General features: G+C 38.1%; 1 protein-coding gene across 1 annotated transcript in view; it reads right to left on the bottom strand.

Moving 5' to 3' along the window:
* MCHR2 (melanin concentrating hormone receptor 2) overlaps nucleotides 1–12,603 on the bottom strand; it is a 65,661-nt gene that overhangs the window by 10,961 nt on the left and 42,097 nt on the right. Inside the window, exons 3-4 of the mRNA XM_050786254.1 lie at nucleotides 9,315–9,524; nucleotides 4,860–5,054 (exon numbers count right to left, since the gene is read on the bottom strand). Of these exons, the coding sequence (XP_050642211.1) occupies nucleotides 4,860–5,054; nucleotides 9,315–9,524 (405 nt within the window). The remainder of the gene's footprint in view (nucleotides 1–4,859; nucleotides 5,055–9,314; nucleotides 9,525–12,603) is intronic.

The raw sequence follows: 12,603 nt of genomic DNA on the forward strand, positions 1-12,603 counted from the left end.
TGGTTTTGCATATCTTTTTGAAAAGCCAACTTTTCATTTCGTTGATCATCTGTAGTTTTTTAAGTCTAATTTTATTTATTTCTGCTCTAATCTTCATTACCTCTTTCCTGCTACTAATTTTGGGTTTGGTTTGTTCTTGCCTTTCTAATTCTTTGAGGTACGTTCGTGGGTTGTTTATTTTTAAAGTCTTTCTACTTTTTTGATATCGGCATTTATTGCTATAAAATTCCTTGTTAGTATTGCTTCTGCTATATCCCATAGATTTTGGTATGCTGTAGTTCAACTTTCATTTGTTTCAAAAATGTTTAAATTTCCTTCTTGATATCTTCATTGACTGATAATTCAGGAGCATGTTGTTTAATTTACATATATTCGTGTAGTTTCCAAGGTTTCTCTTGTTATTGAGTTCTAGTTTTAGTTCACTGTGGTCAAAGACACTTGCTATAACTTCTACTTTTTTGAATTTGATCAGGTGTGTCTTGTGGCCTGATAGGATTATTCTGGGGAATGTTCTATATGCTGTTGAAAAGAATTTGCATTCTGCAACAGTTGGGTGAAATGTTCTGTAAATGTCAGGCCTATTAGGTCTAGCGTGTAGTTTAACTCTGCCGTTTCTTTGTTGATTTTCTGTCTGGATGATCTGTCAATTACAGAGATTGGTGTGTTAAAGTCTCTTACTATTATTGCATTGCAGCCCCTCCCTCCCCTCAGATCTATTAGTGTTTGCTCTATATATTTGGGAGCCCCAATGTTGGGTGCAGAGATACTTAAAATTGTTATATCCTTTTGCTGAATTGACCCCTTTATCATTATATAGTGACCTTCTTTGTCTTCTTTTACAGTCATTGATTTGTAGTGTATTTTATCTAAATATAGCTACTCTTGATATTTTTGATCTCCAGTTGTATGGAATGCCTTTTCCCATCCCTCCACTCTCAGGCTATGTGTGTCTTTAGAGGTGAAGTGGGTTTCTTGCAGGCTGCATAGAGTTGAGTCTTGTTTCTTTATCAAGCCACTCACTGCATTTTAATTGGAAAATTGAGACTATTTACATTCAGTATTATTATTGATAAGTAAAGACTTACTACTGCCATCTTGTTGCTTGTTTTCTGGTTCTGCAACTTTTCTCTTCCTTTCTTCTTTTCTTACCATCGTCCTTTGTGGAAAAGTGATTTTCTTCGATGGAATGTCTTAGTTCATTACTTTTTATTTTTAAAATCTGTTATGGATTTTTGCAATGTGGTTACAATGATGTTGACAAAAAACATATATCTTACAAGTTATTCCAAAGAGATGATTATTTATCTTACATCACAAAGAAAATAATAGAAACAAAGAAACAAGTGGAAAAAACTACACTTTAACTCCATTCCCCTACATTTTAACTTTTAGTTGTCTCAATTTACATATTTTCATATTATCTGTCTCTTAACAGGTTGCTACAGCTGTTATCGTTTTTGATAGATTTGTCTTTGGGCTTCATGCTATAATTATGAGTGGATTATGTACCAAAATTACAGTATTAGAGCATTCTGGGCTTGTTAATGTATTTAATTTTATCCAGGGGTTTCATACCTTCAAATGTTTTCTTTTTGCACATTAGTGTTTTTTTTTCCTTCCAACAGAAGAACTCCCTTTAGCATTTCTTGTAAGACAGATCTGACAGTGGTAAATTCCTTCAGCTTCTGCCTGTCTGGGAAACACTTTGTCTTCTTCACAGTCAAAGGATAGATGCAATATCTTGGATGGCAGGTTTTTTTTGTTTTTGTTTTAGTTTTTTTTCTTTAGCAGTTTGAAAATGTCATTTTACTCCCTCTTGGCCTATATGGTTTTTAGTAAGAAGTCCCTATCCAGATGAATTAGAGCTCCTTTACACGTTATTTGCTTCTTTTCTTTTACTGATTTTAGAGTTCTATCTTTGTCTTTGACTTTTGAAAGTTTATTATCTGCCTTGGGGTAGAGTCTTATTTGGGTTGATTTTGTTTGATGTTCTCTGATCTTCCCATATCTGGATATTTACATCTTTCTCAATTTTTGGGAAATTTTCTGTTATTATTTCTTTGAATAAGCTTTCTACTTCTTGCTCTTGCTCAACTCCCTCTTGAACACTGATAAGTCTTAGATTTTGTCTTTTGAAGTAATTTTTTCTATATCTTGTATACAGTCTTCATTTCTTTTCATTCCTTTTTTTTTCTGATTATGTATTTTCAAATAACCTGTCTTTGAGCTCACTAATTCTTTCCTTTGTTTGACCCATTCTGCTGTTGAGAATTTTTAGTAACTTTTTCAGTTCAGCAAACGTATTTCTCAATTCCAAGATTTCTTTTTTAATTTTTAAATTATTTTCATCTCCTTGTTAAATTTCTCTGATATATTTCTGAATTGCTTTTCTGTGTTATCTTGGAGATCACTGAGTTTCCTAAAAACTATTATTTTGAATTATCGGCCAGAGAGCTCACATATTGCTGTCTCATTAGGGTCAGTTACTGGTTCCCTGCTTTGTCTATTTGGAGAGATCATGGTTTGCTGTTTGCTGTTGCTTCTTGTGGATGTACAACTATGTCTTTGCATTGAGGATTTGCTATTTATTCCAGTCTTCTCTGTCTGACTTGTTTTGGTTTTTATTGCATATATTTTCTTAGAGAGTCTTTATCGCTAGGTTGTTGTCTCCTTTTGGCTCTAGGTTGCGCCTTAAGCCCAGATTTGCTTTCGCTCTAGTAACCCATCAGTCACTGGCTGTCCTGAATGGGGGAGGTCCCAAAGGAGATATCCCAGATGTGTGGGAAGCCTGGCTAGGGGTTTGTCCAGGGGACCTGCTGAATGTACCTCCTGCAGTGTAGTGGTATTGAATAGCCACTCTGATTTAGTGTCTCCTTTGGCTGAGCTACAGAGTAACTGTCCCACCTCCCTACTTTGTCTCTGCCTGTTCTCAGGGATATTTCTCCCTTCCAGCACTTGTGATACTTCCCATAGGTTAAGGCAGAGACAGATATTTTGTCAGGGAACCCAAGGTGGTGGGAAAGCTGGTTGTCTACCTTGATCGTGTTTTCTTCAGTGTAGAAACTGTGAGTTGGGGGGAAATTTTTCATGTGTTTGGTGTCAAGCAGAATGGGGGAGAAGGGTGTCATGGATGTGGAAATCTGATTCTATTACAGTCGGCTTGGAGGCTTTTTCATATTTTTTTTCACTTCTCTGAAGCCTGAGGAACCGTCTCATCCTCATATTTGAGTTCTGGAGTTCTGGGATATTGCTAATGCTAACCTTGGTGCTGTATATTTGTTTTTGATTTTCTGAGGGCTCAGGGGGGCATTCAGTCAGCTTGCTTCTATGCTGCCATTTTGGAACTGGAAGTCCAGTCCTATCTATGTTGCACTATTATGTTCTAGATGTTTGTGTTCCCTCAAAATTGCTATGTTGAAAACCTAACCCCCGATATAATGGTATGAGGAAGTGGGGTCCTTGGGAAGTAATTAAGTCATGAGAGTGGAGCCTTCATGAATGGGAATAGTGTCCTTATAAGAAGAGAGACAAGAGAGCTTGCTTCCTGTCTCTCTCTTTTGCCACATAAGGATAGAATGAAAAGTTGGCAGACTGCAACCTGGAAGAGGGCTGTCATCAGAACTTGATCATGCTGGCACTTTCATCTTGGATTTCCAGCTTCTAGAACTGTGAAAAATAAATTTCTATTGTTTACAAGCCACCTAGTCTATAGTACTTTTTTATACTAAACTGAACAAAACATGCATGTATATGAATTTTATTTTTTACTGGATTAGTGGATTTGCAGGTCCTTTACTGCCATCCTTCTTTAGCTGCGTCCACATAATGCAGAAATGACTCATCTGTTTGACAAGTTATAGAGTCGGAGAAAGGGATCTGCCGGACTGACTTGAGATAGCATATGTAAAAATATCTAACACAGTTATTGGCCATTGGTAGTTGCTCAAAGAATTTAATCATGAACTCCAATTCTATGTTCAAATTTCACATTGAAGACTTTTAATTTCCTTTTAAATTAAAATGCATAAAATGGCTATGGTAGTTGCATTAGTTTCCTAGGACTGCTGTAAGAAATTAGCACAAACTGGATAGCTTAAAACAATAGAAATTTATTCGCTCACAGCTCTGAAATCTAGGCATCTGAAATCAAGGTGCTGGCAAGTTTGGTTCTTTAGAAACTCTGAAGGAGAATCTGCTCTATGCCCCCTCCTACCCTCTCTGCTGGTTTCTGGCAATCCTTGGTGTTCCTTAGCTTACAGATACATCACTCCAATCTCTGCCTCTGTCTTCACATGTCTCTTTTCTGTGTGTCTCTGTATTTCTTAAAATCTGCTTCTCCTTATCAGGACAATAGTCATTGGGCCCACCTTAATCCAGCAAGACCTTAACTTAGCTTGATTACATCTGAAAAAACCCTATTTCCAAATAAGGTCACATTCACAGGTATGGCAGGGGGGAGCTGGTGTAGGACTTGAACATATCTTTATAGGGGACACAATTTAAGCAAACTGCAATTGCATACTGATGAGGTTTGAGTTTGAGTGACTCTGGAAATTCCTTACCTCCCTTGATTGCTGCATTCCCACTGCATCTGGCTGCTATGAATCTTTAAAATCCTATTTAAATATATTTGTGTCCACTGAGGTTACATGATTGAATTCAAAATCTTTTCTAAAGGTTATCCTCTCCTTAAAAATCAAACTATCACCTTGATTGCATGTGTGGAGAGACCTAAGTGGAGATACTGGTGAGAAGAGGATCCACAAGGATACTCTTTGAGGCTGCTCACATGTTGACAAGGAGAATGAAGTAATTCACAACTTAATTCAACTCATTTTTCTTAAGTTTTAACAACTTACCAGAGTACATCGTCAGGGGATGTCAAATCAAAAGCACAACTCTCGACACCGTCTTTAAATTTGATGACCTTCGAGTAGATCCAGACAGGCAATGCCAGGATAAAGGAAGCTGCCCAAAGGCCCAAATTGATCCGGATGGTCTTGTACCTTGTTCTCCAACTTGTCAGTCGAAATGGTTGGACGAGGGCAAAGTACCTGCAAAAGCAGTCAGGAAGAGTTTTGGAACAATCAATAAAAACACTGAGCTCCAAGGATGAAAGGTTCATGACGAGCGTAAATTATTAGCATTATTGTCCTCTCTGAAGCACACCTCTATCAGGGTAAAAGAAAGTTATATTTTTTAAGAGCTGCCTGGTATCTGTAGAGAAAACAATTCTTGGCCCTGCAAGTCTGAATAAACCACTCACTGAAATAGTTGTTCCTTCTATGAACACACTGATAATGGCAAAATTCTGCAGTGCACTCTTTACAAAGGTGCTTTTCCTGTAAATGAGACTCTGGAAAACTTTGTCTCTGAATACGGATTTCCTCCAGGAGGAAATGACCCTTTTCCCAGCAAGATTTACTGACACAGAGGCAGGAAGGAGGAAAATGTGGGGCTAAGAGAATCTCTCAGCAGAAAGGGATTCAGGAACATAGAACAAACATTTTGCCCCGATGGCTTTATACTAAAGTCACCACGCTCATGGAGTTTCAGCTCACAGAAGTCACAGTGAGGATGAACAAGTGTGACTAGTATAGACAATGCAAATTCCTTAAGGAACTTAGGCTAGGAGCCAGAGGGAAGAAATGGGCTAATTTCATGGGGAGGCATTTTTCTTTATTTTTTTTTCTTTTCATTTTACAGCCAGGAAAAAAGTGGTAATCATTAATCAAACTTGAAATTCTGACATATCTAATATATTTAGTCCTCCAGCAAATCCAAAGAATTTTTCAGAGCAAAATGAAAACTGAAGAATGAGAAACAAGAGCTCAGATTCAGAAGGAAGGCCTATTTGAAAAAGCACAGCTTTGCTGGGGGCTGGGGGGTGGTGGAGGATAGTATCAGCAGAAATTAAACAAATGTAAAAATGGTTTTTATGGTCACTTAAATTTCTCCAAGTTTTTGTAAAGCTACTTAATGAAGACTCACAAAAATAAAAAAATTTCCTCTTCTTTTGCCCTTTCAATTTTGCACCAGAAGCAGGACATTTGTATTCAGTTAAGGGGCCTTTGGTTGCAGAGAGTGGTCTGGCCAGGGTTCCTCGGCTACCCATCCTCTGCACACTGCACGTGCATTCCCTGTGGCTAAGGAGAGAAGGGCCTCTTTTCTCCCTGCTGGGGAAGTGGATACCGTAGTGACTGCATAGCAGCCCAGCCATCAGTTTTACTGGAATTATAGGATGATGAAGTCATGGGATCAAGCAATTAAGGAATCTTCTCTGATAGCATCCCTCCCCAACTGAAAATCTTTCAATGGTTTTCTATAAATTCTCAGAATTCCTCCCATGTTCCACAGGTCTTTTTTTCCCACCTGGTTCTGCCTGCTGCTCAAGCTGGAGCCTGTGCCAGTCTCTCCCTTGACTTCCTCAAGCTCTTCCCCTTTCAAGGTCAGGTATATGCTGTGCTACCTGCCTGGCGGGATCTGCTTCTGCTTCTTCCTGCTCTTCCTTCAAGACCCTATTTAACCGTCTCCCTCTTAGGGAAGACTTGTTTGACCACCCATTCTATACAAGGGACCACGACTGTAAAAGAATATTATAGGGAGACTCTATTTTTCCTTCCTAGTGTGTTATCACTATGTGGAAATAAACATTTACTTGTGGGACTCTTCACTTAATGTCTGTCTATGTCACTAGAATGAAAGCCCCATGAGGGCAGGAGCCTTGACTATTAGTTTAAGGCCACTGTATCCCCTGTGTCCAACAATCTCTGGCATATGGTTCATGCTCAATAAATATTTTTTGAATAAATGAATGAATAAATTGCAAATTTTGGCTCCTACTTACTGACTCCTGATGTTTTAGAGAATTTATTTATAAAAGTAGCCACTAATGAAAGTCTAGGTAGCTTTCATTTGAAAGCAAACATTTTTGACATTTTGGGTGTTTATATATTGTTTTTGTATGGCTATGGAGGTAGGAGCCGACTACTAGATATTCTACACACTTGCAGTTATCACTAATTAGGGAAAGCAAAATGAGTTATTGGAAACACTTGAAATGTATGATCCATTAAATTGGCAATTAAAATGATTTAAATATGTAAACACTAAGGCATACTGATGGCACCGACATTTAGTTATGATCTTACAAAGCAAGCCTCATTTCTCTCTTACAAAATTGCAGATTTTGTTAAACTTTAATGATTTTAGTAGAGTTAGAACTACAAGAACTGTGAGGAAGGTAATGGTTCAGTTTTATAGCCTCTTCATTTGTTTCTTACCACCTGATTTTCCAGAGCGAGGGGAAGGAAAGGGCAGATGTCTTAAATGTGAAATGAAATTTTAGCATACTATGTCAATTGGATTAAAACCAAACAAAACAAAAGACTACGAGTAAGATACACACACATGCATGTGTGTACATGTATACATACAGAGAAAAATCTGTCAATATTAAAAAATATACACAGTTTGTCTGTTCCAAGGCAGAAAATGCCCATTCACTTCATTTACAGTAAAAGATTTACAGGAGTATACCCCTCTTTTTTTTTTTTTTTTCTCAAAAAAAAGGCAATATTCTCCTGCATCCAAGGCACAGTGTATAAAGAAGCTCATATTATCCCCAAGAATGGGATTACTAGTGGTATGGTCTATACCTTAGGTTGCTTTTCCATAGTGAGCCTGGCCTGTTCAAGGCCCTCTTCCTGGTATTGGAACCCTGACATGTTTATGGGGCTTTTCTCATGACACAGTCACAGTGGCTGGCATCAGCTGAGCTAACTAGACCTATGCAGTATATTGATTTAAAAATATGCGAATTATAAGTTGAGAAGGAAACTTTATATTTTGAAAATTCTCTTGCAAAAAAATAAAAGTATATTTAAAATTTTACCATTATTATTCATTTTTGTCAGAGTGGATGATTTATATGAACCTTGTCATTCTTTTTTTGTTCATCTAAAGAATGGTTCATCACTTCCCCACCCAAGAGTCCCATTTGGAAGGGTGAAAGAGGCAGGGTTCAGGAAGATTTCTGGATGGACCCGGGGAAATTTAACATACCCTTCAAGACATTCATTCATTCATTCATCAATATTTTTTTAGCACCTGAGTGCCAGGCAGTGTTACACACACATTTATGATATATTGATGGACAAAGACCTGCCTTTGGAGAATTTACATTTGAGGTGCAAGGGAACTAGACAATAAATCACACACACACACACACACACACACACACACACACACACGTGATTTATGTAATATATTTGAATCAAAGGAAAAAGACAGTAGATCAGAGAAAGGAGGATTAAATGTGTTGGGCTGGGGTTGGGTTGGGAAGAAGGCAGATGGAGATTTTAAGTGGGTTTTTCTGAAAGACAGAGTAACACTGTTGGAAGTACTATGGTTGTCTTTAGGCCCTGTTTCTGTTTGAGGTGAGCTGTTAGGACCTGGGGTGGACATTCTGGCATCTGGATAATGCAGGGCACATCCTAGCTTGCATGCTTCCTAGACAGGCCAGAGATTGAAGCAGTTACAACTACCTGCCATCTCTAGAGTCAGATGATTTGGGTCTGAACTGGATTCTACCACTTATCGGCTCAATAAGTACTCACTATCACCATCATCTCCTCAAATAACATTAGCTTACATGGATGGTGAAAGGGGCTATGGCACATTCCAGGACATAGTGGTATACATTTCTAATAATATAAAATGACAGCATTTGTATTAACCAATCACAATAATGTTTGTGAAAGATGATCTTCTTGGCACTGGGAAATTGCTTCATGGTCATATAAGAACCTCTATTTACTCTACTGATTCCTTAGAGCTATGAGGCAATAACAAGTGTATGAGACAGTGGACATATCAGAAATAGCCTTGGACAGAGACTAAGGAAACCTACTTTAATTCTTGGCTCTGCTGCTAATTCTCTATGTGCTTCTAGCAGATCTCCTCACCTCTTTGGGCCTCAGCTTCCTTACTGTGAAATTCATGGGGGGAATTCATTCTGGTTTCTAATATTTCACGGTTTTGTGATTTTTTTTCATGCAGTGAATTGCAAATAAAACTGAGTTGAAAAGAATGATTAGAAAAAAGGAGATTTTTGTGTTTTATGTTTTCCATTAAAAATAGACCTCTGTGAAAGTTGAACAAAATATTCTTAAGTAATCAATCCTACAATGAAACAAGCGAAGGAAGAAAAGCTTTGCTGTTATAAACCAAAACTGATGTTGGAATTGGAATGAGCTTGGGGAAGCGCAGGCACCTCTGAATTATATTAAGATATTTCAAAGTCCTTCACTTACCTGTCCACACTCATTACAGTCATGATGGCACTACAGGCAAATTGGTTACAAGTATCCAGGGATGTGATGATGGTGCAGAGAGGCCCCCCAAATACCCACTCTCCCCCTCGGGCCCACTGGTGAATAAGAAAAGGCATTCCAACGATGTGGACCAAATCAGCCACAGCCAGGTTGCAGATATAGATGTCAGGGACTGTTTTTTTTCTGGACCTGAAAGAGATAGAGGAAACTGAGGTTTGACATTGAATGTATACAGACTATTCAATATATGCTACCTGATACAATTTTTAATTGCCATAATGCATTTTAAAATGTTAAAGGAAACCTACACAAATGCATAGAGGAAATGCCTAGTCTTGTGTATATTTAAGCATTTTGAACTATTTATTTGATAACTTACTGTGGTGGTTTAAAAATATGTCCACAAAATCTTTGATATTCCTTTCAATAGGTGTAGCCTAATTCCCTCTCTCTCTTTTTTTTTTCAATTCCCTCTCTTTGAGTGTTGACCTTATTAACTTGCTTCTAACAATGAGAATATGGCAGAAGTCACAGTGTATGCCTTTGAAATTGGGTCACAAAGTTATTGTAGGGTTTTCTCTTTGCTCTCTATTGGATTGCTCTCCCTGGTGGAAGCCTGTTGCCATCTTGTGAGGATACTCAAGCAACACTATGGAGAGGTCCACGTTGAGAGGAGCTGAAGCTCCAGTCAACAACCAGTCAGTACCAGCTTTCGAGGTATGGGAATGAGCTACCTTGGAAGTAGATCCTCCAGCTGCAGCCAAGCCTTCAGATGACTGTAACCCTGGAAGACAGCTTGATGGCAACTTTATGACAGTTCATGAGCCAGAACCAACCAGCTAAGCTGCTGCTGAATCCATGACCACTGGACACACATGAGACAGTAAACGTTTATTGTTTCAATCCGGTATGTTTGGGGTAATTTTTTAATGCAGCAACAAGTTATACCAACTTTAAATACACTCAGACAAAAGATTTAGTCTTTACTCATTCCTAGTATTTAAAACAGCTGAAGACTGAAAATAAATGATTTCTGTTGTCTAATGCTTTTTTTTTTCCTGTTGTAGCTTAGGCCATTGTTAAGATTTCAACAATGACTTAGAAATATTCCAGAAAAATCTAACAAATAGCAAAGACTATTAATAAAGACCCTGAGATCCAGACAGAGAGAGTCATCTGAAAAGAGGGAGCTGGTAGATGGCACTGAGAATGATGTCATGTCTCCTGTGGGGAGCTGGGGGTGGGAGAAGTGAATTCAGTGCTATCTAGAAGTGGCCTTCTCATCAGCAGGTGAAATACATTTCTGAGAGCAGAAATTTAAAATTCAGTTGGTTCCTCTTTCAAGGAGCTGGCACATTCAATAATAAACAGGTATCATCTTTATCTGGGAGATGCTGTTTATTAATTCAACAAACATTTTGTTGAGCACCAATTACATGGCAGGCATAATACTGTGCTCTAAGGCTGTAAAGCTAAACCATGTATAAACCTTGTCATCAAGGAGCTTATAGTCTAGACTTGCATAAATAAATGATCACATTACAATTTGATGAGAGAAAACTAGAGACAAGTACAAGGTCAAGAAGCACAAAGAAGGGGCCCTCTCCTTTTTCTTGGGCACAGTCAAGACAGGTTTCTTGGCAGATGTGGACAAATAAGAATTTAAAGAGCATATAAGAACCAGTCCTAAGATTATGCCACAATTGCTAGTTTTCTCCTATTTCTTTTTTTTTTAAAATTTATTTTTTATTATTATTATACTTTAAGTTCTAGGGTACATGTGCATATCGTGCAGGTGTGTTACATATGTATACTTGTGTCATGTTGCTGTGCTGCACCCATCAACTCGTCAGCACCCATCAACTCGTCATTTACATCAGGTATAACTCCCAATGCAATCCCTCCCCCCTCCCCCCTCCCCATGATAGGCCACGGTGTGTGATGTTCCCCTTCCCGAGTCCAAGTGATCTCACTGTTCAGTTCCCACCTATGAGTGAGAACATGTGGTGTTTGGTTTTCTGTTCTTGTGATAGTTTGCTAAGAATGATGGTTTCCAGCTGCATCCATGTCCCTACAAAGGACACAAACTCATCCTTTTTTATGGCTGCATAGTATTCCATGGTGTATATGCTCCTATTTCAGGGCTAATGCTCTGCTGTTTGGAAGCTCGTGTGTGTCTTTATTATTCATTGGCTACAACTTCTATAACCTGTGAGCTTCATTTCTCAGCTGTCAGATTCTCATGTGAAACATCAGATTGGGTGAGGCCGTCTCTTCTCCAGGCCTTGGCAGCACCCACTATGTGGGGCAGTTACTGCCATGGAGTCCTCATTCAGCAACCATACTGTATGCATTGTTGCTGCCACTAAAAAAACAGGTTGGTTCCTTGCTCTCAGGAACTTAGTGCCTCACACTAGAATGACCAAGAGGGAGAGATGACATGAAGAAAAGATCATGTCAAACAAAAGACCAGCCAGCTGACTGTCCTTGGTCTCTCATCCCCTGTCCTCTCCAGGCCATTAGAGTGGGAAATGGAGAGGGGACAGAGAAGAGGGACAGATATTAGCAGTCAGATAGAAAGAGCTCCAAACTAAAAAAAAAAAAACAGACAAAAAAAAATCATAAATCTTGGTCTATAAATAGACATTATTTGCATGTGAATTGGGATATAAACCATAAGCAGTTGCTTAGGTCTCAATTGCAGCAATTAGATCCATGGTCCTTGTTTTTCTCTAGAGGGGTACCCATCATTTACTGATAATGAATTATGGTAATTATATTGTGGAGACAGTGCAGGCCATTAACTGCCAATTAAAAAGAATTAAATAAAAGTGTGTCTCGATATTCTGTACAGTACAAAGAGAATTCTGAAGCAATTGATAAATTTATCTGGACATAAGTTACTAGGGCAATATAAATAACACATTATATTTATTATTGTCTTCTTTACTGAAAGCAACAGCATCGAAATTAAAAACAAATAGAAATTGTAAAATTTCTAACTATATAAATTATATCCCATTTTAGGTCTAATTTATCTTCAGATTTCCTGATGTCAGACTTCATGAGATTTATGTTTCTTATGATGCAAACATTTAAAATAAAATACAAAGACTTGTGATAATTTTGGCTAACATGTGTTCCATATGGTTAAAGTGGTCATATCTAATGCTCATTAATTTGAGGAATGACAAAATAAATTACGGTATTCTACACTACCACACTCAATAGGATATAGCTGTTATAAGTCATAGTTTGAAAGAATATT

Source organism: Macaca thibetana, chromosome 4 (assembly GCF_024542745.1).
Source record: "Macaca thibetana thibetana isolate TM-01 chromosome 4, ASM2454274v1, whole genome shotgun sequence".
Classification (NCBI taxonomy): Eukaryota; Metazoa; Chordata; class Mammalia; order Primates; family Cercopithecidae; genus Macaca; species Macaca thibetana.